Source organism: Gallinula chloropus (genome assembly GCF_964237585.1).
Source record: "Gallinula chloropus genome assembly, chromosome: 10".
Lineage (NCBI taxonomy): Eukaryota > Metazoa > Chordata > Aves > Gruiformes > Rallidae > Gallinula > Gallinula chloropus.
In genome coordinates this window covers 20,654,613-20,681,257 of record NC_140095.1, presented here as the reverse complement: position 1 = coordinate 20,681,257, position 26,645 = coordinate 20,654,613, and the positions used below count along the sequence as shown (strand labels likewise).

The 26,645-nt window shown below is 50.2% G+C and overlaps 1 protein-coding gene across 1 annotated transcript; it reads left to right on the top strand.

The window, feature by feature from the left end:
* Positions 1-26,645, top strand: UBE2D2 (ubiquitin conjugating enzyme E2 D2). Its single transcript, XM_084268473.1, has 7 exons — positions 1-172; positions 9,094-9,157; positions 13,926-13,957; positions 14,047-14,124; positions 14,207-14,312; positions 23,071-23,164; positions 24,937-26,645. The coding sequence occupies exons 1-7, from the start codon at positions 149-151 to the stop codon at positions 24,980-24,982; spliced, it is 444 nt and encodes a 147-aa protein (XP_084124599.1). The 5' UTR covers positions 1-148; the 3' UTR covers positions 24,983-26,645.

The following is a 26,645-nucleotide window of genomic DNA, read 5'->3' as shown; positions in this document are numbered from 1 at the left end:
CCCTCCCTCCTTCCGCGCGCGCCGCCGCCACCTCCGCGCTCCTCCCTCCCTCCCTCTCTCTCTCTCTCCCCCCCCCCTCCCCCTCGGAAAATAGTCCCCGCGGGCTGCCCCCTCCCCGCCCGCCCCTCCTCGCCGCCTCGCGCACACAATGGCGCTGAAGAGAATCCACAAGGTAAGGGGCAGGGCCCCGCCGCACCGCGCCCGGCCCGGCCCCGCCGCGCCGGCCTAAGCGCTCGCCTTACATAACCCGGGTAGGCCGCCGCCGCCGCCCCGGGCCCGGCGGGGAGGGACGGAGCGGGGGAGGGGAGGTGAGGAGGGAGGGAGGGGGGGGGTGAGGAGGAGGAGGGAAGGGAAGGGAAGGCCCGGCCGGGCCCTGCCCCGGCGCTGCGGGGTCTCCCCGGGGGAAGGCCGGTGAGGGGCCTGTTTTTCCGCGCCCGCTCTGCGGGGACGGGTGGCCCCCGGGCTGAGGAGAGGCGGCGGCCGGGTCTGGGGCAGGAGAAGCGGAGCAGTTTCCCCCGCTTCGCGTAGGCCGCGGCTGCCGGAGCGGGGTGGGGGGGGGATGGGCGCTCCGGCCCGGCCTGCCGGGTCGCTTTGTTTGCTCCCCCACCCCCCCTGGAAAGTCCATAACCACCCCCCCCTCGCCCCCCATCCCGGCGCTGAGCAGGCCCAGCCCTGCCCCGGGGGAGGGGTGGGAAGGCCGAGGCCCGTGGTGGTCGGGCCCCTCCGCCGCAGCGTGGGCCCCGGGGCCGCGAGGGGGCGCCGGCGCCGGGGCAGGGCCGGGCCCGGGGGTGGCAGCAGCCGCCGCCAGCTGTTGCGGCTGGAGGGGAAGCGCCTCGTCCCTTCGGAGCCGCTCGGGGCCTGGGGGGTGGTGGTGGGGGGTGTGGGGGGGATGAGCGCGGCGCTGCCCGCGCTGGAAGTGCCGGGGTGGCTGGCAGGGGAGCTGCGGGGCTCGGGAGGCTCCTCTCCTCCCGCAGCATCGCGTGTGGGAGCGCTGAGCCGGCTGAGCCTGTCACGTCCGACGAGTCCAAGCACAGGGTGGTTGGGTGTTCTGATGGAGCCGGGGCCGTTGTACAACCTGAGTCATCTCCTAGAGTCGCAGGGAGCGGCGTGCGAGGTGCCTTCTCCTCCTGGAGCAGGCCTGAGCCTGGGAGGGGAACGCTGCTGCTCCACCTCCCGTGGTCCTAAAACTCTACTTTGCTTGATCACCAGTCTGTTTCACCAGGAGCACACACACAGCCAAAACCTTCTCCATTTGAGAGGATGATTGAAGCACACTTGTACTGCCTTGGAGAGTCAGGCAGGGAGCTTACATCCTTTTCCCTGCAAAACGTGTATCTGTCAGTCCTGGTCTCAAGCAGGGTTCAGGTGTGGAAGCTGGCTCTCCCCTGGGGCTTGGGGGTTTGGTTACTATGTAAATCTGAGTTTCATCATGAACCAGACGTGAACCTGCTACCCAACACTTCAGAGGAGTGTGACAGTCCTGGCTTGTGCTGTCTGTAGCGCTGGGTGTGCGTTGTGTGTTAACATCTCTCCTTTGGTTGTAGGTTATCTTGATGTTTATTTGGGAAGCTTCGAGTGTGGTGCTGATCAGATTAAAGCTTAAGGTGGAGAAGAAAATTGAAGAGAGCTTGAAGGCTTACGTGTGGAATAGGTAGAGCTGGAAAGGGAAGGATTTGGGGTGTAACTTCAGTGTATTGGAGCTTCCAGGGAAGCGTAGGGTGCCGGGTTACATGAGGATATTGTGCTCCAGCTGAGTCTCGTTCCTCTGCGCTGCTGTGTCACTTCAGTGATACTCAGTAGGACGCCAGGGCTGTCCTGCAGCGTGTCTGTGGGCCCACAGGCACTCTGAGAGCACTTTCTCCTTGGGTTGTGTGCCTGACCTGGGCACAGACCGCAGAGGCATGGCTGTGAAAGCAGAGCAGGATAACTGGGACCGCAGGGGTCGGGGAGGGGGCTGTGCAGTAGTGCAGGGCTTTTGTGGGGAGGGGATATCTTCTATCTGGTAACTCAGGAGGTGGGAAACCTGCTTTCTTGACATTTAGGGCCTGCTGAGGTTGGGGATTCAGCACTCTTGGAGCATTTCTGTATCTGGCCTGTTTTTTAACAGGAGATAAGCTGAATGTGTGGAGTCTTTGTTAACACTGGGTGCTCACAGACTGATTCTTCATGCTGCTTTTTGAAGATAAAGAATCCTGAGGGGATAATGGGGACCGTGTAAGGTTACCAGAGCCTTTCAAAGGCTGGAGAAGCTGCGTGAGAGCTTCGCCAGAGCAGTGTGGTGTGTACTGAGCTCTGCAGAGTACTGAGTGTTTTGGTGGTGTGAGATTGGTTGTTGGGGAGCAGGGAGGCAATCTGTTGGCAGCATTTCCAAGAGAAAGAAGCTATGCAAAGGGGAGTGAACCATTTTTCCTAGCAGTGTGGATGCTGTGAAAAGTTAGAAGGGCATCAACCTCCTGACTAGGAAGGAGCGCTCATAGCTTGAGGTACTGTGTGTTGCTCAACTCCTTAAGTAATAATCACTGGTTGTTTACAGTCCAGCTATTTTAAACCCCATGAAGAGTGTTTGTCTCATCTTGTTTTTGTTCTGGGCTCTGGGAAAAGCAGTGATATTTTGCATGTAGTGACCATCCCTGTCAGGCAGCGAGAGGCTCGAGCAAGCTTCCGACCTTTGCTGCTGCACCTTGTGGCAGGAACAAAAGCCTGCAGAGTGTGGATTAAGTATAAATAATCCCAGCAGGCTCAAGTACAAAGATGTGATGGGAAGGGAAGTGGCTGCTTAGACATCTTTAGAGGGTATTATTGGTCTCTATATTAGTGTTCAGGTCGCTGTCTCACTGCTGCTTGGGTTTTACGCTCGACCACAGACCAGGATGTTTCCTCCCAAGTTGTTTTGGATTTGTGGATCAGGTAGGGAAGAGCAGGGGGAAAGGAGTGAAAAATCCTGAGTGTAAACCCTTGATACTTCGCTTCCTGAAGTGGCCTCTTGCATGTTGAGCTCCTCGGGGCTGGAAGAGGGGCAGAACAAGAAGTTGGTTGCAGCTGGGTGAGTAGCGTTGGTGTGAGGAAGCACAAGAGCTGCACGGTCCAGCCCAGCGTGTCTCTGGCAGCACAGCTGCTCGTGGGGCTGCCCAGAGACTCCAGCCAGGGCAGTATCTCTGTGAAGCAGCAGCTGTTCTTCAAGCAGATGCTCTGAAAGAGCTCAGGCTTGAGAGCTGCTCTCAGGTTGCTGTTTGTGTGATTCACTGTGGCCTTCCAGGCCCCGTTCTCTGCTCTTGTTTTGGCACTTGCAGGTCTCTAAAATCATTTGGGATCTAGGCAACGGTGCCAGCCAGAGTCCCCATCAAGTGTGGGGGGTAACAGTGAAGCACAACAATTTAATTACTCTTTTTTAATACATAACAATTGCTTGTGTTAGGGTAGTGATGTATTTTGAGAAATGTGGTGTGGGACTGGGATAGGAGTGATCCTGGAGGACTCCTAACAGATGGCTTCCATGTTAAGGTTTAAGCTGAAGCACTTTGGATACAGCCACATCCCTGCAGTGCTTACCTCTAGGGAACACTTACCTGTAACTGACTAGGTGGAGTGCTGTTTGGAGCTGCTTTGATTGGGAGAGTGAGGGAAAGGTTAGTTTAGATATTTTACAGGATTTCCTGTATGGATTGTGTGGTGGACCCTGTAGTGAGGGGAAAGGGGAAATCTACTTGAGCCCTGCTGGAGTTAAATGTTTTCTTATAGCAGAGGAATGGTGGCTTATTACTGCTTATAATGCAGAGACCCTAAAACTGGGTAGCACTTCACAGAACTGTAGTCCATGGTGATGTCCCTCTCCAGCTGCACAAGATAATGGGATGGACTTCAAGTCTCAAACTGCTTGACACTCTGAGGTGCTGAAGTGTCACTTACCTGTGAGTGGGATGTGTCACATGAACTGGCTGATTGAACAGCACTGGTGTGAACAGGGTTACACACGTGCTACCTGTGCTGAGCAAACCCTGTGTTACTGCTGTGCTGCGGATCCTGCCTTGCAGCAGCCAGTGGGAACAGCTCGCTCCTTCCGCTACGGCCTCTTGCTGTGCTCGTGGAGCTGCCAGCACAGCCCATCTGTGTTAAATATCTTGTGCATTGCCAGTACAGCCAATGCTGGTTAAGCCTCTGCTAGCTAGCTAGGCTTTGTGACACTCAGATTCCACACCAGGAGGAAGTCGTACGTTGGCTTTGGTCTTCTTGCTCTTCAGGCTTTAAAAAAAGTGACAGTTACATCAGAGGTTGTTTATAACATGTACTTGGGTTGTTCCTGTGTTTCATACAGCTTGACTTTCTCATGCTACTCAATTGCTTGTCTTCTAACTCTTGCAGAGTCTTGTAAGAAGTCAGAGTCAATGGACCTGAACCCCATCAAGTACTGAAAAAAGGAGATGCTGTCCAAGGGAAAGGTTTAAAATAGTTCTGGAGTGTAAAATCCTCCTGTTAATTGGAGAAGCTGCCTTAGAATGGCAGATACACTGGCATCAACAGAGGTCCTGTAGACCAGGAGAGCAACTATGGATGCTGTAGGGCTTTGGTGACCTGATGGTGGTGTGAGGGGGCTGCTTGGCAAGCACAGAGCAGCAGGGTGTGAAATGCCTGGTGGGTGTGGGCTCTTGGGTCACCCTGTGTGGTACCAGCTGCTGGAGGTGACGCTGGAACCTGCTGCCCAGGAGTGTGCAGCGGGCTCGTGTCCCACCGAACGTCTCCCTCTGAGCTGCTTGTCAGTGCTGTGGGCCTGCTGCTGGGGCAGGGCAGAGTGTGGGGACTGACTTGGGCCCTGATTCCACACTGCCTGGCTCTGCTCTCTGCAGATTCACTGTGAAGGAGCTGAGGAAACAGAATGTGGTGACACAGCCCTACCCTGCCTGGCACAGGAGGGTTACGGGGCTTCAGGCAAAGCAGCTCCCTGAAGTTGGGTTAAAAGCTGTCAGGTTGCTGCTGTAAGTGAAAATTAGGCTTATAATCAAGTTAATGATGTGGTCTCCCAAGTCAATCAGTTTGATAACAGCTCAAAGAGGAGTAGGGAGGAAAGACCACAGAGTCTGAGCTGAAAGGACTTTGGATAATATTTGGAGCCATATATCTCACGCTTTGGAGTGTGTTTGGGGAGCTCTGGTGTGTCCCAAGGTGTATCAAAACTGCTGGGACTGGCTGCTGAGGGGTGCTGGCTCTTTACTTGGCTGACTGGCTTCTCACTGTTGCCATGTGTGTTGGTTAATCTTGCTAAAGGCTGCGTGAGCACTGGCTTAATCCATGAAACAAGTCTGATCTTCTGGCTGGAGCAGTTCTGACCCAGGGACACATTAGACTGGGGAGGGTTCTGCTGTCTAGAGAGAGAAATTTGAACTTAGTGTCTTGAGCTTACAATTAAAACTAATTATAAGTTGAAACCTGTGCAAGGCTAAACTTGAAGACTTAAGCCACTCGTGTTTGATAGTGTTTTAGAAGCTGTTCATGAACTCCTTGCTCAAGGTGCATTTTAAGTGCAGTGTGCTGGAGGCTGGCTGGGAGGGTCCCAGGGGGTGGTATCCCCCCTGGTAACTGCTGTGAGTGAGGCTTGTGGTCCTGGCTTTCCCGTGTGCCCCGAGGGCTCCCTGGCAGCAGGTGGGAAGCTCAGTGAGAGGGTCTGTGGCCATAAGCAAGCTGCCATCTTTCTTAAAATGCATTCCTGCAACCCCTGAGAAACAGTACATCTTGTTGGGAGCTCCTAAGGGCAATTAAATTTGCTTTTGGAGTCTAAATGACTTTTCCTTGTGGGAGTTCTTGTAGCTCTTCTTGTATCTAGTCCATGGATGTAATGGTGGTATGTTGTGCAGCTCGGCCTTTGGGGAAGGCACCTTGAACTGTGCTTCTGCTTCCTCATTTCTGTGGAGGAACTCACTAGTACTTTTGTCTGTATGTACCCCAGGGGTGTGTTGCTGTAGGGGAGGTGGCAGAAACTTCAGTTCTATAAATTGGCCTTCCAGCTGAAGGCAGCTCATGGTGAGGTTCCTCGCAGCTTCCTGGGGTCTGAGTAACTCCATCTTCATCTAAAGGCTGCCTTCATCATCTTTGCTTCTGAGCTCCTAACCCAAAACCTTCAGTGCAGATCAGAAGCTGTCTCAAACAGCAAGCAGCTGTGGCTTTCTTCAGGTTTTGGTCTAGAAGTCGGTGCTGTCAAGGTTGGATCTGGTCAGGGGCTGGTGAGCCCTCCCACGTCCCAGGGGAGCAGAGCAGGCCTTGCAGCCTGGGGTCTGATCCATGCAGCGACACTTGGCTGGCAGATGATACCAAACTGACTCCTCCATCTATTACAAATTCCAGTTCTGGGTTACAAACCAGTTCTCAGCAACATCTGGGGGCAGAGACCTTGCTGGGTCTGCTGTGCTCGCGGCACCTTGCGAGCGGCCCGGGAGCTCTGGAGAGACAGAGGTTGCTGTGTGAAAGCTGGGTGCTGTGCTGCAGTGGTGGGTGCTCCTCTCTGAACACACCTCCCATCCCTGCTGTTAAAGAGGGCACTAGCAGCATGTCTGCAGCCTGAAGAGAAGGGCATGTTAGAGCCATCACCTGTGCCCTGCCAGGAAGTCTGGTGACACGCATGGCTCTGGTGCGCAGAGGCAGCTGCTGGTCTGCTGTGGCTCTGGCTGTGCTCCAGAGCTGTGCTTCTGGAGGTTAAACTAACCTGCTCTGCTCTGCAAGAGCTGGGAGGCTTTGTAACTCAGGGGCTTGAATTGAGAGGTGGTGCTGAGCTTTTCCAAGCACAAGGGGGCTTAAGCATTGCTTTTTATGTGGCCTTTTAATCTGTGATACCTCAGTCTGTGCATTCACTGTGGGGAAGGTGTGTGTCAGGTTCTTAAACACAATCCATGGTAGGGTGTAGCCCTACGTGGGAAATGTGGGTTCTTACAGTTGCCCTCCTTCCAGGTCTGGTGGTGTTGCATCATATTTGTGTAAAACAGGAGTGAAGGGGATGAGGAATGGGAAGGAAGGGGGGGTTAGATGTGTTTGGGGTTTTGAGTACTGTAGTACTGGATTCTCTTTCCTGGAAGAGTCCAGTAGCATTTGGAAGTGACCTCTACTCTGTACAGCTTAAGAAGGATGAAGTGTATTCACCTCTCTCCATTTTCATGCCCATGCTCCTGACTCTGCATGTGGAGACTCACTTTGTTCTTCGCAGCCATGACTAGTCTGACCACAGCCAACACGTGGCCTTTGGGTGCTGGTGGAGTTGTGTGTAGGTGACTGCACGTTCCTCTGCTGCTCTGCTGGCCTGGGGTGGCACTCAGCTCACTGATGCTGAAGCAGAGCACTGTGCTGTGCTCTGCTCCAGCCTGTTACCTGAAAACCCTTGGAGTCTGTGCCCTTCCCTAGGGTGGAGCAGTGTCCTTGTGTTGCTCATGGTGATGTTCCAGAGTTAAAGCAGAGAGGTGTGAGGTGTGCTGCTGGGGCAGAAGTGTGTTAACTGATCTTCACCATGATACAGCCAGCAGGTAAAGAGGGAGCCCTCACTTGGCCACTCTGAATTGACATCATAACTGACAAGGCTGCAGAGGATACCTGGAGATGCTCCCCACCTTCAGGAGGGATCAGGCTCTTTAGCAGGTGCTGCATGCTTAGGACATGTCCAAGTCCATGCTGACCCACACCACGAGGGAGCAGGCTCAGTGGGAGCACTGGGGAAGCCTCAGCAGTGTGGTGGGAGCTGCAAAGCTGAACTTGTATGTGCTTTGCAGCAGTCAGGGCGTGGGGAGCTTTGTTTCTGTTTGGAGGCTTCCGGGGGGACTTGGTGCTGAGGGGGAAATCCTCAGGTTTCCTGTTTGATGTCATGGACTTTCTTCTCCTGTAACAGGAGAGGGTTTGGGTGGTGCTGGCCTCCCAGTTCGTGGGAATCGAAAGCTGGAACTCCCTGAGATTATCTGTTGAAGAGCTTAAATGCTGCCTGTAAATAACAAAAGGCCGTTAAGTGACAAGCTTTTTCCATTCCTGCAATCAGCTTGCCTTGATCATTGTCCTGAAATGTTTTGTCTGTCGAGAGCCCCAGATAAGCCTGGTATCTGGGACTGCTGCTGGTAACCCTTGCAGGCTGTGAGGTGGAAGCCAGGGACAGCACCGAGTGTTTCCTGAGGCTGGGTTTAGTTGTCCCCGTAATGGTCTCCTGCCGCTGCTGGGCGAGCTCAGAGCAGAGTTAGTATGTTTGGGCCCCTCATGCAAAGCAGGTCAGCGACTGAGCCAGAAATAGAGAGCTTGACTTGAAAGCTCTGCTCTGTTTGCACTTCCCACCAGTGCCCACTTCCTGAGCAGCTTGCTAATGCGAGGCACTGGTGACTCTCTGTGGACTCCTCCTGCTCTGGGCTGAAATTCTTGCTTCAGATTGAAACGTGGTATTGTTCACACACACTCTGGATTACTCACCCTGCTCAGCCCCAGCGGGTGAGACTCATTATGGGATTTCTTCAGAGGAAAATGTGACTAACAGAGGTGCTTGAAAAGTGAGGATTTCCACTCGTGGGCCAGCAGTTCTGTAGGTGCAGGGGCCTCGTGTGCTGCTCCATTTGATTACCCATGTTTACTGATGGAGATGAAACAACCACGGGTTGTTCATGTCTTCTATACCTGCAGCAGCCCTTTTGCAGTATGAGATAATAAACTTGGAGCAGCTGGGGAGCTGGTACACTACAGGGGATGAAATGAGGCTGATGCTGAGAGTTGGTGGATTGAGGCCATTCTACCTCTCCGTGACCTGGAGGTAGTGAAGTCTGTCATCCCTTGGATTTTCCCTAAGTTTTATTGGCAGTGAAGGCAAACCTGCTAGACCTTATGGCTTGGTGAGGCTGGCTGTGACTTAACAGGGTATGGGAACCCAGAGAGGGGACTGGTGTGTATGTCAAATGAGTTGCATGGGTTGAAGAAGCAACTTTGCTCTCTGGTGCACTGGTGTTGCTGTTCTTGTGGGTTTGGGAAACTTGTTGCTGTGAGTGTTACGTTCCTGAGCAAGGATGATAGCCCCAGTGCCACCAGCAGCTCTTGTAGCAATAACATGATTGGTTTTGAAATCAAATGAAATAAACTCTTCCTGTTTTTTAGGAGTTGAATGATCTGGCACGTGATCCTCCAGCACAGTGTTCAGCAGGGCCGGTTGGTGATGACAGTAAGTATGCTGCTGCTGGGGAATGGCTGCAGTCACTCACTCCTTTCCTCTTCTAGAACAGGATGGGCAATTCCTCCTTTTGCTTTTAATTGGAGTGCTAGATACTACTCCATGTGCTAATCTTAAACTGTTGCCCTTCTTTCTCTGAACTCCCTTGTGTATCACTGGAGGTCTGTTACTCCTGTCTCACTGACTGGACAGCTCTGCACTGAGGACATCTGAAGTTACACCTTTGCACTGAACTGTTCTGCCATTCCCATAGGGCCTGAAGCTCACAAACCTCAGTGGCTGAACTAGAAGCAGCTGCATTCAGCTTCCTGAGCTTCTTTGATATCCTAACATGGGGTAGTCACATGGTCCTGTAGAAGTAAAACAATCTACTCCTAGTCCTAGGTGCCAGTACACCAAGGTCAGGGCTAGCTGTGTTCTACACAGCAGTTAGTTACAGGGCATTCTTAAGCAGGTTACATGGAAGAGGTTCAAATGTGAAAGTAAATTAGTTGGTAAATTAAAAACTTGAGCTAGGCAGTATCATTGACTTTGAAGCCTACCAGTTGGTGTGGTCAAACGAGCTCTAGGAGCACTGGGAACACTGCTTGTTCCTTGGTCTGTGTTGTGCTGTTGCATTACAGAGCACACCAGAGGGTAAGAACTGAAAACCAGGTTGGACTCCCTACTTTTTAGGCAGGATTTCCCATGGTTTGGAATATTACTTGTGCCTTTCAGTCAGCAAAATCAGAACATCTAGATCCTGTTGTCATGGCTAACGTGTGTCTTGATTCAGTCCTAACTGCTTGGAAGGAGGGAGGAAGTGTGGGTGGAGCATCCTGAAATCACACGGTGCTGCTGTTCCTGAGACCTGTGGTTGGATCAGTTGGCCCTGCCAGGTTCTGTGTGAGGGATAGTGTAGGATGATATTTTTGGCTTGCCTGTGTGAGGTTGTTCACCTGGTGTGTGATTTGGAGTTGTTGTTCTGTCCTGTTGAAGCTCAGGGGGCTCAATACCAACACGTTTAATATCAAAGCAGAAGAAAGTAGCTATTCCTTCAAGTCCTGCCCTGAATTTTCTTGGTCTGGTGGTGTTTCATAGTAAGCTGATCTGTCATCTTGTGTGTGTCTCTCTGCCTAGGCAGGAGGGCATGAGATACCATGTGACTTAATGGTGTTGAGATGGATGCTTCTTTTAGTTGTAGGTAGTGGTCCTCAGCCTGGTTTGATCAGCTTGGATAAGGTAACTTAACCCTTGCCCTGTGCTTCATGGTGTTTTAGGAGAGTCCTTGAAACAGCAGTGGTGGTGCAAGCTATGTGGTCTTCTCCACTCTAACTAGGATTTCTGGGGAACTACTATTTTTGAGAGCAGCATTAAACTCTGGGCCATAGCTTAGGTGAGCAAGCTCAGTGGGATGCTTGCAGTGAGACAAGAACATCTGCAAATGCACCAGTAGCTTCACAGCTTTGTACTGGGGGGCCTGCATCAAACGTGTCTGTATCAGGGCATGAAGTGACTGGGCTGAGGTAATGTGTTTACACTTTGTAGTAGCAGCTCTGCTGTGTAGAAGCTGCATGAGAAGCTCTGACTGCACATTAAGTGGTATGTGTTGTACTTGCTGTGCAAAGCAGCTTCTCTGATGAGCATCTGAGTTCGTGAGAGTAGGGGATGCTGAAGCAGGGAATCCCTCCATCTACACACGAAGTTCAGGTGTCCTCCTGAAAGGGAAAATCTGGCCACCAAGGTCTTTCTGAATCATTTCTGAACCATTCAGAGTGCTGAAGTGGATAGAAACTTACGCCTTCATAGAGACCTCGAGGACTAGATTAAGAAAGAGCTTGAAACCTGAGAATGGAAATACTGAGATTAGTGGAAAAGTGCCTGTTGAGCAACCCTTTGGGTTTGGAGGATGTTTTTTAGTGGTAGTGTCAAGCTGCTTCTAGTTACTCCACAACTTCTTTCTGCTTTCAAAATGGTATTTCAAAGAAGTTCATAGTTTCATAGAAAAGAAATTACTAAGAGCCAGCCTGAGGCTTCTCTCCCCCTAATTAGCAAGTGTCACTTGTGCCATGATAAACTATAATTTCCAGAGGCTGTCAGAGGTGATGGAGATGATGTGGTGGAGGAGGTGGAAACAGAAGTTGGTGAATGCTTACCATGGGGAGTTCCTTCTGAACACACAGAGCCTTAAATGCTCCATTCCTGCCCATGCCACCTTTCTGACAGCCTCACTGCTGAGACGAGCACTTGAGGGGTGTGTAAGTGGATAGCAGGGGCACCAGCAGTAGGGTGTCCTCTGAGAGATCCCTGTGTTCTGGGTCTGCCTCCCTGGCCTTGCAGAATGACCTTTCTCTGAGTTCAGGCTGTGCTGTGCCTGCAGAGGGGTGCCTGTGTGGCTTGTCCAGCTGGTGCAAACTGTCCCCAGTTAAAAGCACCATATCCCTGGAGTTGATAAACTTTGGGAGAGGGGGAGCTGTTCTGCCCTGTTAGTTGTAGGAGCAGGATTTTCTTCCTCTTGGCCATGGAGCTTTAGCCCTTTTCCACTCACCCTGGCCTCTGTTTTGGAAACATGCTCAGGACTGGACTACACTCTTCTGTCTTGAAAGCTGTGCAGCTGCTTAGCTTGCTTCCAGATGTGTACCTGTGCTTAGCTACTGTGAGTCATCAGCCCCCTGACTTCATAAACAACTTCTGGAATGACTGATCTCCAAGTAAAGAATCAACTGAGATAAGCTCTGCATGACAAACCCATCTTGTGGTTCCTCAGACTTTCCCTGGATGTTGTGAGAATCTAAATCTAAACAAGCATTCTCCTTCAGTCTGGGAGGGGAGTTTAAAAAACCTCAACAAACCAATCACCAAGACACCCCTGTCCCCCCTGAAAACCCCCAAGGAGCAACCAAACCACCCTTCCAGCTTGTAAAATATAAGATTAATTGTGGAAGTGGTGTTTTATCTTCCTGGAATCCTGTTGGGATGAAGGTGTGGGATGGCTGTAGGTGCCTCTTGGTGTGCAGAGGTAGGCAGGTTAATGCCCAGTGCTGTCTGAGCTCCAGTGCAGCCACAGTGAATCTTAGCAGCATATTCTGATCCCTGTGAAGTTCTTGGTGGTTTTTCTGTGACCTCTCTTCACTGCTGGGTTTCTGTTGCCCCTTTGTCCTCTCCTGGGTGTCTCACTGCCCTGCTACAGGTGGTGCAGACCCTGTGAAGCTCTCTGAACAGCTGAACACTACGTACAAACACACAAGCCACTGTCTTGATTTCCTGATTCTGTGTTGTGTGTAGAGTTTCTCAGAAGCCTGGCTGTTGTTAGCAGCTGCCCTACACCTTGTAACCCACCAGCTGCTCTAATGGAGCCCTCTTCTCTCCTTGCTTTGGCTGTTCCCACTCTGCTCCCTCCCCCTTTATGAGATCATGCCTGTACTGTGTGTGATTAAAACCTGCTCTCACTAGACCAGAACAAGCAGTGTCACTCTAGCCCAGAATTACTTCTGGCACTGGTACCCTTGGAGGCTGTAGGCACTGGTTGCAGGTTAAGTGTGTAGTTGCAGGTGGCTTCAACTTGTCTCTTGAAGACTTTAAAGCTAAAGGAAGGTTTAAACTGGATATTAGGGGAAGGTTTTTCACAGAGAGAGGGGTGAGGGGCTGGAAGGGGCTGCCCAGAGAGGGGGTGGGTGCCCCATCCCTGGGGGTGTTCAAGGCCAGGTTGGCTGGGGCCCTGGGCAACCTTGTGTAGCTCCAGGCCTGGAGGTTGGTGTCCCTGCCTGTGGCAGGGGGTTGGAGCTCTGTGACCCTTGGGGTCCCTTCCAACCCAGGCCATTCTATGATGATTCTACAACAGCTGGAGTCTTCTGTGCAGCTCCCCAGGTGTGAAGATGTGTGTAGCCAACATCAGTGCAGAGGGAAGCATCCCAAGTCCTGGCTCTCAGAGCACTTGTGAGGCTGATGCTCTCAGCACGAGCCAGTGCCAGAGCCTCTGGAGAGCACAGGGACCCTGAGAACACTGTAACCTGCCTTGTACAGATGAACAGCCTTACCTGTTTTCCTTGTGTTCTGCAGCACACAGCCCCTCTCTGTGAGCCCTCTGTCCTGCCACTCTCAGAGGGTCTCTGGGACAGACGATAGGGGTGAGACTGGATTTCTGCCCCTTGAAGCCAGGCGGGTGCTGGCACACCTGGGTGCTGGGCAGGCTGCTGCTCTTGTGCTCTCTGAACTCTTGGGTTAAGTACTGCTGCTTTGATGGAATTTTGAGGCCTCTGAGCATAAACATTCAGTTGAGGTAGCACTGCCTTAGCTTACCTCTCTACATATGGTATATACCAAGCATAGACTTACCCTCCCTGTAACTAAGGATCTGTGTAGTGGGGATCTTCCCTAAGACAGGTATGAGGTCATACTGTACCTTTGCTGTCACTTACTGAGGTCAGCACAGTCACTGGAAACTGGGCTTTGCTTCAGGAGCTTCCCTGGGAGCAGCAAGGTTGAGCTCACAAATTTGTCAGGTCTGAAATGTTGCCTGGAACTCTGGATTTTTATTGGAAAGGGATTTTTTTTTGTAGGGCACAAAGTGTGTGTGGTATCAGGGCATTCCCAAAGCCTGGAGCCAGTGGATGTGGAGTGCTGAGTACTTCACTCTGTTTAATTCTTTGGCTTGCTTCCCTGTGCAGCCTTTCAGAAGGCTTTGTTTTTTAAAATAGACTTTTCTGTGCTGCTTTGTGTGCAAGTAAGTAGTTCATTACTTGAACTTCTCCAAACTGAAGTAAATCTCTCTCTCTTTCAGTGTTCCATTGGCAAGCTACAATAATGGGACCAGTAAGTATGAAAGAATTGATGCTCATGGCTCTATGACCAGTTGTCTTGTAATAACTCCTCAACCTGCACTGATTGTTTCTCCTGAACAGAATGACAGTCCCTATCAAGGTGGAGTATTTTTCTTGACAATTCACTTCCCAACAGATTATCCCTTCAAACCACCTAAGGTGAGTGGTTACCCTGAGTCTGTTTGCCCTGCAGTGTACTGTACCCTTGTGAGCCTCCACTGAAACTCTGCTTCTTCTGCAGGTTGCATTTACGACAAGAATCTATCATCCAAATATTAACAGTAATGGCAGCATTTGTCTGGATATCCTACGATCACAGTGGTCCCCAGCACTAACTATTTCAAAAGGTACCTCCACTCCACTGCTCATTTAATCCCACTCCACTGACATGAGTTACTGGTTTGTGTGATGTACAAGCTGCTGTGTCCCTGCTGTTGGCCACTTCCGTGGCTGCTGCCTTGCTCTTGTGACCCTACATCCAGCTTGCAGCCAGGTCAGGACATCTGCTTTCCCTGTGACTGCAAGGGAGACTCTTCAACCTTGCCAGTGGATCCAGGAAATCTTGCTACACACAGTATGTGCTCTTGCCTACCTCACCTTGGAGTCCAAACACTTTAAAGCTCCCCCCAAATCAAACCTGGGGCATGGCAGTGGGACACTTCAGAGTTCAAAATGTGTAGGGGAGTGGCTGTGGCCTTGAAACACTGAACCTGCTCTGATTCTCGTTCATCTCTAGCTAAAGTCCCTTTTCAAAGGGAGCAGTGGTGCTCAGTGTTGGCCATTCATTCTAAGAAAGCTTCCAGTGACATGGGCTACTCTAACTTGATATAAAACTTCACAAGCTTTCACTGCCTTGTTTTTAGCTTGGTCCCTGTGAACTCTGCTAGCTAGTGGGGCACTGGAATGTGTCCTTTGCCTGGTAGAGCAACACTCCTATTTATGCAAATAGGAGATTTTTAAATGCCTTGAAGACCCAGAATTGAAGCTCATTGATCTTTTTTTATTTTATTTTATCTTTTTTCTAGCTATTGAGAGTGTAAATCTACAGGTTCTAGATCCAGCCATGGCAGTTGGGAATATTTTTGGTCACTTCTGTGCACAGACCATGTCCTGACAGCTCTATTTTTGTAGCTTCACCCTGTAATTAAATGTTGCAGACACCACACATAATTACAGCACTCTTCACACTGTGTCTGAGCTCTGAGGTGATCTTGCTGCTTGTAATTCTTCTCCCTGGATACTTGTGATGCTCCTGGAGACTCTTGGTTCAGACAGATCTCACATCTGAACCTTCTTCCTTTCACTAAACCCCCAGAAGTTTCTACCTTCTGGCAGCTGAAGGCTTCTGTGATTTTTAGAAACAGATAAAAAGGCAAAACAATATCTTGTATCTTGACAGAAGTGAACCTGCTAGTGTGTGAGGCTGAAAGCCTTCACTGTGAGTGGAAGGAGCTGGAGAAATGCTACCACTCAAGGAGATGTTTGTCAGGCTGAGGCACCTTCCCTTACTGGTGCTTGCAGTGCAGTACTGGCTGCTGTTGGGAGCTGTAGTTAGTACTGAGGTCTGCTATGTTTTGATTCAGTTGTAGAACTGGTTAGAATACTATAGCTGGAGAAGGTGTGACCTGGCACAGGATCTTCTGTTGGGTTCAGAGTCCTAAATTGGCAGTATAAGCAGTGGGGTAATTAGTGTGTTTGAAAATATGGGGGGATAGATTGGAATTGGGACAGCTGGAGAAAGATGGGGTGGGATTTTAAGAGGCTAGTTAAGGGCATCAGTGGACTGACTGCCTACTGATGGCTCTCACCTTGTTTCACAGCATGTAGCTTTAGTTCTGCAACCCAGATACAGTTGCAGTGTTCTTCTAAGATCTCTCATTCTTTCTGCTCTCTGCCATGAACTCCTTTTATTCCTTACCCTCTTGGAATTGCATTCTCCTGGCTTAGCTAGAGTAAACCATGATCCCACTGACCCCCCTCTGCTGCACAGCCCCTTCTATTGCCCCATCTCCCCAGCTGCTGACCACTTGTGAGTGCTTCAGCAGTGGGTGACATGAGTGCAAAACCTGGAAGATGTACAGGTGTAACCAGTGAGAAGAAATCTTGTCCAGGGTCCCTTGGTGCTCATCTCATGAAGGAATTAAAGGCAGCAGCAGAAATTCTTTGGGGTGACTCTGAAATTCCTCATACTCCCTTCAGAACTAACAGGCAGACTGGTCAGAGAGCAGAGCTCAGCCTAGGAAGAGGCAAGAGCTGATACTTGAAACATTTCTGTCTTGAACAAGTATAAAGGTCCCCAAAGGTGACTCTGGTCAGTTTAAATCTGTGGTTATAGGCTTGGGGGCTATTTCAGCTCTTCCATTACCCTTGTCAAAGAGTAAGAGTGTCCCTGGTAGGGAAAGCTGCTCTGTCAGGTGATCAAAAGTGAGTAACAAGGTGTAAGTTACACAGCATGTAGCTTACATCCTTCCCAAGCAGCAGTTCAGTGTTTGTGGTGCAGATTTCTTGGACCACTTCCTAAATCGTGCCACCCTTTAAAAGGGCATGTTGTTCAGAGTGTGCAGTGACATCCTGTCAATCTGCAGGGCCTTTCTTTTGGTGGAAAGACTGAAAAAGTGACAGTGGGGCTACTAAATCATCCTGTTTACGTGGGGAAAGGTGAAGAGGTCTTTGCTCCTCATGCTCTGGAAGGCAGTAGGCTGCTCCAGGCTTGGGAACCTGCCCTCTGTGCTGGGTATACAACCAAAGGCCAGGGTGTGGGGCTGTGGGAGCAGTTTCACTTTGAGACTGCTAAATAAACAAGGAAGCCTCTGTAAGCAACTTGATAAAGGGATCTTGGCTGCCACAGCAGAGGTGACTACCATCCTGGGGTTTTGTTCTGTCTTGCTAAGTGTTTGTCCCTCCTAGACTTGTTACAACAGGTTCTGGAGGGTTGGAAGAACAACACTGGGTGTCTCAACAGAATAGTTAGCTTGTCTCTATTAGTAATTCCTGAAGTAAGTGTTCCTTAAAGAGTAAATATTGTAGAATAAAGAAGCTCAAAATACAGTCTTAAACACACCTTGGTGGTTAATTTAAAATCCAGAGCTTAAGCAGAATGTGTAGGCTTAAATTAAAATTTTTTATCTCCTGTTGCCTTGAAGAGGAGAGTGAAGTACCTCTGGGTGGCTGTCACTGTTCTCAGCTGTTTTGGGGAAAATCTTTCTCTGGAGTTTGGGAAGTGGCTGTGTGCAAGAGTTAAGCAGCCCTTTAGTAAAGGTCAGGCTGACTTGCTCTGTCCTGTCCTGCTTCCCCCACTGTGTTTTGCATCTAATGATCCATGGAGCTTAATTAAGTGTGCTGGATGATCCTGCCTGCTGAGTGGCAGTGAGTGACTTCAGCTCACCCAGGGAGTTGAGCTCTCCCTGTTCAGACTCTCCATAGCCAGTGCAGTGTGAACTTGCTGTGCTGCTGCTTTTGGAGGTGTTCAGGAATGACTTGACTGAGATGGACAGTGCAGGAATTCCCCAGCAACCCAGATGGACTTGGTCTTCCCAGTGCAGTTCCCAAATCAGGAAGCTGGTTTGAGTCTTCCTGGCTTCTAGTTCCCCTGTTGCAGCACCAGCAACCCAGGTGACTGTCATGTAGCATGGATCAGTCTCTCCATACGTGCAGAGTGAGGGTGGCATGGGAAGCTTTGGTGCTTCCAACTCTGCTGCAGCTTTAATGGAGCTACTTGTGAGTTCCCAGGTGTTGCCCTTGCTGTGGAGAAGGTGTGCTGCCCACAGGGTGAGGGAGATAGTCCTTCCCCTCTGCTCAGCAGGGTTTGGTGCTGGGCTCTCTGGAACAAGAGGTGTGGTTGTACTGGAGAGAGTCCAGTGAAGGGTCATAAATGTGAGGAAGGGGCTGGAGCATCTCCTGTTATGAGGATGGGCTGGGAGAGCTGGGACTCCTCAGCTCAGAGAGGAGGCTCTGGGAATCTTAGGGTGCAGAGATGAGAGCCAGGCTCCTCAGGGATCAGGCAGTGGGCACAGGCTGAAGTGCAAGAGGGTCCTTCTGAACATCAGGAAGTGCCTTTAACTGTGAGGACACCCAGCACTGGCAAGGGTTGCCTGTGGGGGTTGTGAATTGATCATCTCCCACACTGAAAATACATGGTCATGGGCACCCTGCTCTAGGTGGTCCTGCTTGAGCCAGGATATGTGTGGACAAGGTGGTCTGCAGAGCTCCCTTAGAACCTGAACCATCTGCCAAACCCTGGGTGAAACTATCAGTTTCTGGTGATGAGAGAAGATTGGAAGTGACTTAGCAGGAATTCAGGAGTCTTTGAAGTGAGGGTGCACCCCTGGGAGGCACCTTGATCTCAGGTGTGAGGGTGCACTCTGTGAGGCTCAGAAAGGTGGCTGGGAGAGTTTGAAATGGGGCTGTAGTTAAGAAAAAAGGATTCAACTTGAGCAGAGTCAACTTGAAGGGTTGTTTTAACTCACTGAGAGGTGTCCTGCCTGCTCAGTCATTTGGTCCTGAGCACTCAGACCTGTTGGTTGTGGTTTCAGTTGTGTGTTAATGTGACAAGCTTGAGATTTGTCAGTGTCACTGCCACTTCAGCAGCTGTATGCAGAGGTTTGAAGGATCTGGGGCCTGAAACTCAAGTACAGGGATTGCAGAGGTGAATGTCCCTTCAAGGGGTCAGCTTTCTTCCTGGCTTTGAGGAATGGTGAGCTGAGTGGCAGACCTTTGTGTGGAGGTTTAGGACTGTCAGGCTGGTGAGGAGCAAAGGAGGAGCCCTTGCTGGTGGGGGAAGTAGGACACTGGGTAAAGCCTCTGAAGTGGGATTAAATTCCTCAGGAGGAGCAGGATGTGTCCAAAGCTGGAATTCATGCTAGCAGAGATGTTCTGTGGTCTGCAGAGCACCAGGCTGAGCTGACAAACTTCATTACTTTCATACTCAAGCTTGGCTGGGTGAGTCTGATCAGGAAGCCCTGTGCTGCCTGTCAGTGCCTGTGGCCTGGCCTGCAGGAAGGGGACAGGCTGCTCTCCAGAGGAGGAGCTTCCTGGCCTAACACTGGGCAGTCACCTGGGGCAGAGCAGGTGGAGGGGCTGCTTCCCCTGCTGCCAACCCCTGACACTGGTCTGCAGGAACTCCTACCTCCCTCATTTATCCACCTGCTCCACATCAGTGCCTGAGCTTTGGGATGATGTGGTGATCTGGAGACCACTGTGGGGCTTCAGGTAGGACAGGTGGCTGGGTAGGTATTGTCCTCCTGTCACAAGAAACTGGTGTAGAAAGTGTCTCCTCACCTTCTTGGTGCTTTAACATGGGTGATGTTGGTGCAGCCTCTGTGCTTGCTTGGAGCTAGACTTCCCTTTGGTGGGAGGAGGCTGGCTTGGGGCCTGCTGAGGCCTTTGCCCCATGCAGAGGTTGAGCCTGCAGGATTAACTCTTCTGTTTTAAAAACTGGCAATTTATCTGTTCCCTTCATTATGCAGAGTCAGAGTGATATGCTCCTGCCTTGAGACGTGAAAGTGAAGATAGTGGGGCCTTCAAGGAGAGAGCTACAGCTTTCCCTCATCACCTGGGTTTGGTCTGAACTGCTTGATGCCCCAGCAATCCCTTTACTCCTCCATGAATTGGAGACTTGCTCTCTAGAGAAGAGCAGTAACTGCACCAAAAAGCTGTTGAATCAGAACACCACCCATTAAGATGGGTTTTTTCCTGGTTACCTTGAGGAACTGATAATGGCTTTATCTCCCCACAGTGATGTAACTGGAGATCCCACTGTTGTTCAGCTGCTTCTCCTCTCCTGAAGTGTCCTGCAGATGAAAGCAAGTTCAGTTTGCAGTTCTGGCTAGACACACCTAGTACCTGTAGTGGCCAGTGCCCTGTATTGAGGGGACAGCTGGAGGTGGTGGCTGCTGCACCCACTCAGGCTTTGGAAGTGGAGTAAGTGACTTGGGTTTTGAAGATGACTTCTGCATGGAGAAAGTCGAAGCAGCCAGCAGCTTCTTCAGGCAGCCCTGGGAGGTCTCTGCCTTGCAGGTTGTGTCTCAGGCTTCTGCACCAGGAGGGGGTTGCCTGGGATGGCTGTTGCACTCAGGTGATGGGGCAGGACCAGCAGCTGCCTTCCTAGTGCCCACCTCTCAAGTGAACCAGAAGGTGGAGATTCTGGGTCTTGTGTTGCCATGCCCTAGCAAGGCTTCAGGAGAGTGTGTCAGTGGTAGGCTGGGCTGCTGAGCTGCTCTGGAAATAAGCTTAGCTGACTTGCACATCAGCACAAGCTGGGCCAGAGGTGTGTTAGATGCTGTGGCTCACACAGCTGCTGCTGGCTCTGCAAGGCCACTTTGAGCTGCAGCTAAAGGCTCTGGACACATGAGGGTGTGTCAGCAGCATGATGTGCTTGGATATAGCATCAGCCCTGACATCAATAGCAGCTGATTGTCATGTATAAATTGCTAGGGACCTTTGACTTCCTCTGGTGCTGTGGGGAAGGTGTCTGTCTGCTGGCTGTGGAGTTCATTCCCTCCTCCTGGAGCAAAGGGCTTATGGCTTTTAGGAGCCTGTTCCCCTCCTGGGCTCCAGGAGTGGTAATGTGCCCGATTCCTGTGAGCCAGTAGATGTTCAGCAGACAGTGCTGGAAGGGGCTGTGGGGAGATGATGCCATGTACTGTCCTAGTGAGTGACCAAGCTGCTTCACAGCAGGAGAAACACAGCCATGGGGTTAACATACTGAATTTGCACCAGCATTGCTAGAACCAGGAGATGAAGCTGCTCATCACAAATGGCTCACAGCTCTTAGTTGCTGTGAGAGCTTGGCAGCCTGAGGGGCTGAGACTGGTCTTGCAGCAGGGAGCTGTGGGTAAACTCACTGGCCAGTGGTAACTGGCCTGATGCTCTGCACAGAGGGGCTGTCCTGAGGATGGTGGTGCTTTCATGGGAGTCTTCTGTGCTCTGTAAAGACAAGTCTTGCAGTGGAAACTGGGCTCACAGCAGCAGACCCTGCTTTGCCTCAAGAACATGTTGCTGGAGTGTTCCTGAGTGTTAAGGGGTCAATTTGATCAGGAGTGTGTTTGTGTGGAGGAAGCAAAGCCCACTCCTTTGTTAGCAAACACTTTGTTACCAGTCTCCCTGCTTATTAGTTTGGTTCTCCCAATTCCCTGGTCACTGAAGTACTTGGCCCATGGCAGTTGATAGTATTAGGACTAAAGGACTTGGTTTTGCTGTGGGGATCCAACCCCCTCCCTGGGCAGCCTGTTCCAGTGCCCCATAACCCTTTTGGGGAAGAACTCTTTCCTGATGCCTGGTCTGAGCCTGCCCTGGGGCAGCTTGAGGCCAGTGTGTCACACTTTGAAGCTGTTCTGAGATGTAGTTGGATAAATGGACTGTCAGTTGATAGGAGAGAATAATTAAGCTCTCAATGCTTTCACAAGTGTGTAATATCAGAGAAGAGAGGAAGAGGTTGTCCTTTATTCTAGAGCAAGTCATCTGTTCACTTAAAGTCAGCATTTTGTTACTACACTTGTTGTAGAAGCTTTTAACTTTGGAAACTGAGACTTCATTAGTGAAGGGCCTACAGAACTGAGCAGGGAAACAACTAACTGAGTTTCTGGGTTCTTGGTGCTCTGCTCACTGAGCTGCTTGCTTGGTCTGGAGAGGCTGAGGGGGGAGACCTGATAGCTCTCTGCAGCTACCTGGCAGGAGGATGTGGTGAGCAGGGGGTGGTCTCCTGTCTCAAGGAACAAGTGATGGGCCTCAAGTTGTGTTGGGGAAATTTGGGTTGGAGACAAGGAGACACTTCTTCACTGGAGGGGTTGTCAAGAGGCTGCCCAGGGGAGCACTGGAGTCACTGTCCCTGGAGGGATTGTGTAGTTGTGGTGCTGGGGGTCATGGTTTGGTGGTGGGCTGGGCAGTGTTAGGGTGTGGTCTCAGTCACTGAAGTTGGAAGAGACCCCTATCAGATGTGTTCTCCCCTCTTTTTCTCTGGCTGTATCTAGCTCTTCTTTGTTTCATGGCCTATTTTAAACCATTGTATAAAAGGAAAGCAAATCCAAACCAAAACAGAAGCAACCCCCCCCAACCAGAGGGGTGCAGTGCATGCCTCCACCCTGCTCTCAGCCCATGTCTCTCAGCGTGGCAGCTCCACAGCAACCAGTGGCAGCTTGAACAGATTTGTTTAGTGCCTCCAAACTTGGCAGTGCTGTCATCTCCTCTCCCCCTTGCCTGGAGGATGCAGTGACAGCTCACTGTGGCTGCTGAAGGGCCATATGGAGTGGCAGTGGCAGCATCAGTGTGAGGGAATGTTGGGCATGGCCCAGGCTCTGGGGGCAAGACACCCCTGCCACGCTTCCTGCAGTGTTGTCCCAATAATCCTGGCTTGTCACTTGCTGCCTTCTCCTCTCCTCTCTGGTGTGAAGGTGGGAATGTGCACGTGCTGTTTGTAGCTGTGCAGGCAGCTCCTGGCTCCCTACATGGCCATGGGCTGATGCTCCATGGGGTGGCATCATGAGTGGGATGTGGCTTCTGGGCTGTGTGTGGGGTTTATTTATACTCAAGCTCAGGGGTGTGGGATTGGTGTGAGTGCAGTGAGCTGTGCTTTCTGGATTCATTTTGAATAGTATTCTGCAGTTAATCCATCCCCACCAATCTTATGCTCAGAAATTAATTGGATAAGGCTGCTTAATTCTCTGCAAGCCTAGCATTTTTTTTAAATAGTTCTTAAGTATGTGGGCTCCTCATGCTTCTCTCAGTTGGATCTGTCTGATTTCTGGTGCTCCTGCAGGTCACTAGCAATGAGGCTGGTCTAGGTCAGGGCAGAGCTGAATTTCCAGTGTAGAAGCAGGGATGCTTCCTGAGAAACCATTCAGGTTTGGGTTTAAAAAGCAGCACTTCAGCCTTGTGACTTAGGGGCTGTTACCTGAAACACTTGTTCCAGGGGGCTCCCAGGTGTGGTGGTGACACTTAAAAACTTGTGGTCATGCAGCATGGTGGAGTTAATGTTCCAAGTATGTGGGGTTACTGCTCCTGGGCATGAAAATCCCTGCTGCTGATACCAACAGTGGGCAGGCTGACTTCTCCAGGTGTCTTCAGCTGTGCTTAAACTCTAACTCAGTATTTTTTTTTTTCTCTCCCTAGTACTTTTGTCCATCTGTTCTCTGTTGTGTGATCCCAATCCAGATGATCCTTTAGTGCCTGAGATTGCACGGATCTACAAAACAGATAGAGAAAAGTGAGTATGGAAGCTACAGACCCCTCTGGGCAGAGCAGAACCCCCACCTCAGGAGTGAAGGGGAGCTGAAAGAGCCTGCTTCTTGGAGAAGAGTGGCCTTTGCTCTGCCTTTAACTGTGGTCTTTTTAGGGATTATCTTTTTCCCTGGGATCCAGGGGTACAGCATCTTGCAGCACGGTGTTGCTGTAGGAAACAGGTGAAGTGAGGGCTGCAGAGCCCCTGGGCTTGTCACTGCAGCTTTTCAGTCCACACAGTGGTCTTTCATTAGTGTGGTAGCTGTTAATTAGGGGGTTACTTGGTTTAATGACAGTGAAGGGGATGGAGCTCTGGGCTTGGCCGGTCTGGGAGAGCCCTCGCTGCCTGCTTTAATGCTGCGCAGCCAGCAGAGGGGGAGCGAGTCACTCCAGTGGGAGAGGATTTCCCTGCCAGCTGGTGGTGCTGGAGTCACCTGAGCAAAGGCAGGACAGAAACACCTTGTCTGATCTTCACTTCACAACGTGAGGGAAGAACAAGGGCTGTAGAGGTGGGGTGGAAGGACTCCAAGCCTCTCTGAAGTAAACTGCAAGAATGGTGACAACTCTAGCACTAATGAGAACACTTAAATTGCTTTGAAAGCAACAGCTTAATGACCACTGTAAACACTTCCCTGCCTCACTGTTCCCTTCCAGATCTGAGCAGTAGTGTTAATTTCTGAAGCCATCTGATGAGAACACGATTGGAAGGAAGGGAAAGTGAGCCACAAACCTCTTCTGCTTGAGAAGCAGTGTCAGAGGAGCTCATGCCCCCTGATATTTGGGGGCTGCAGGAGTAGCAGTGACTGCCTGCACTTAATGTCTGCAGCACTCTGGGTTCTTCTCTTTCCCTTCCTAAGAAGAGGGAAATAAAACTCTGTGCTGAACCATCACTGGACTTGTTCTTTGAGTAGTGTGAGTGAGGTAGCAAGTGCTGTCACCTCCATGAGCACTGTCACATGCTTTAAAGAAGGCTGTCTACAGACTAAATCCCAGCACAACCACCTAGTACACAGCTAGGAAGCATCATGCTGCAAGGGTCTTGCAGCTGCTCTGCAGGACTCAGAGAGAAAGAGCAACTGGGCTTTGGCTGTGAGCAGCACAGCCCTTAGCAGTACCAATAACTGCAGTGACTGCTGTTTCACAAATATCCTGAGCTCCCTCTAGCAGCAGCTCTGCCTTTAAAGGCTCTTTGGGTGCAAAAGGTACAGAAGGTTTGGGAAAACTGTGCCTTTGGAATAAGTTCATGTGGACAGACAGTCCTGATAGTCTCTGAAATGGCCAAGGGCAGCGTGCAGTGTGAGCTGAGCCTCTCTGTGTGGCAGCCTGGTGCCTACCAGCTGCCTGGCTCAGCTGTGAAAGGGAAGAGGAATGGTGGGGACCATGAGTCTTATTTTCCCCAGAGTGCCAAAACTATAACCTGCAGTAAGAGCTTCCCATGGGACACAGCAGGTTTGGGGGCTGGGGGAGGAGGAGCAGGGAAAGACTTCCCTGGAAAAGCTTCCCCTCAGAGCTGTGCTGGCTCTGTTTGTGGCTTGGATGGCAAAGGTCTTGTAGTCCTGGTGTGAACACAACCAGCTCCCTCTTCATCCTGAAGCACCATGGCCCTTCTTGCTTCCCCTGTCCACTCAATGTTTGTTTGCTCTTTGATTTTATGACTTTGGGGAGGATGTGAGCTCACACCCTGTGTAGAGCTGCCTGCTGGAGTGGAAACTCTTGTTTGGATGTCATGTTAAGTAAACCCTCTTTTTACACATACAGGTACAACAGAATAGCTCGGGAATGGACTCAGAAGTATGCCATGTAATTACAGAAATTATTGGATAACCTCTACAAATAAAGATAGGGGAACTCTGAAAGAGAAAGTCCTTTTGATTTCCATTTGACTGCTTTCTATGAGCCCACGCCTCATCTTCCCCTGTGCACATGTTTACCTGATCCAGCAGTGCTGCGTGTTGTACATACTTGGAACAACAACATAGAAATACTGTATTTCCCCCCTACCAACATTGACTCCTAGCAGAGAAGTGTGTGTGTGAAAAGCTGGTTCTTCAGTCATAACTTTGTGAGCCTAAAAGCATTCCTCTTGCCCATTAAATTGGGGAATAAAAACCTGACTGGGAGACTTTACCATAGAGTTTGTATTATTATTAGGGACAGTGTTGCTGATCCATGAAGGATTTAAACTGGAATCCTTTTAAACTCATAACAGTTATGAAAAAGCAAGGTGAAGAACTTGAAGCTCTTTCTGTATTCATTTTATTCTGAAGGACCTACACCTTAGGTAAATGTTCTGACCAATGAGAGGAGCTGTACCCACATCCTGTGCTCACGGGCTGAGTGTAACTGCTCAGCATTGAAATGGATTTGGAGCTATTAGTGCATCAAGTGATGTTGATTTGTTTCAACTCTCTCTTCCCCTCCTTCATACTTTCTTTTTTTTTGGTTTGTATGTGGTTTCTCAGTTAATACATAGCTAATAGCTCTTATTTTTCTTAAGTTTTTTAACTGCTTAGGTCTTTCTGGATGTAAGGGTAAAAAAAATCCATTTGACAGAGAACTTGTGTATATTTAAAGACCCAACTGCTCCCCTGGAGCTTGTACGTTCAAGAATGATTAATCTGTGTAATAAACTGATTACTACAGTCATTACATATAACTTTGTGTGAATAGGCTTTTAATTTGAAGAGCAGTTTGTTACAGGCTAAAACTAATGGTGGATTTCTCTTAAAACCAACCGACTTTGGTGTCCAGGACTGGTGGCTTTTGGTGGTGGTGGTGGAGCAGCAGCAGGAGGAGGCTGCACACCCCAGCCAGACAAACCTAAGCTTGAGCACTCACATGAAATCAGGATGTGTGGTGTGCCAGGAGCTTGACTGTTAAACCAAATAAGCATAAGAAACAAGAGTGAGTGATGTTTTTAACGAAGCCTGACGGTATTACTCCCACTTGCATGGGACCTAACACAATGCATATGTACTGTAGGTAAGTGAAACCTCCTGTAACTCAAATAATGGATGTAAAAGGGTAAAAGAAAAAAAAAAGAGACAAAACAACCCAACCTACCAAACACATCAGCACAAAACTTTCATAAAAATGTAGCTTTTACAGAATTACTTTGCACTAAACATTTGCAAATGTTCATACAGTTTTAAATTGTACTTGTATGTGTCTTCTTTTGAACAAAGTCTTCACTTGAACTTAGTGGAAAAAAAAAAAAAACCAACAAACCCTGTAGTTTGAGGTATTTTTTTCTTTGTATACAAGTGTATTTGGCAGCATCGTTCGTGTGAAATAGGTGAGTCTGCAAGTTTATCTCCTCTTAGAATTGTAAACAAAGCCATTTGACTATGAAGGAGAGGCTGTAGCCTCCAGCTCTCCAGCCACAGGGGTCTGTCCCATCCATCTTCAAATGCATCTTGACACTCTTGCACAAACGAGGAATAAATGTCCACTGCTTTTGGTCTAAA

Bases quoted from the DNA above. Each gene is read 5' to 3' on its own strand.
- UBE2D2 (XM_084268473.1), top strand. From the start codon at position 149: ATGGCGCTGAAGAGAATCCACAAG. The intron at 173-9,093 runs GTAAGGGGCAGG...CCTGTTTTTTAG, and splicing joins CGCTGAAGAGAATCCACAAG to GAGTTGAATGATCTGGCACG. The intron at 23,165-24,936 runs GTGAGTATGGAA...TTACACATACAG, and splicing joins TACAAAACAGATAGAGAAAA to GTACAACAGAATAGCTCGGG.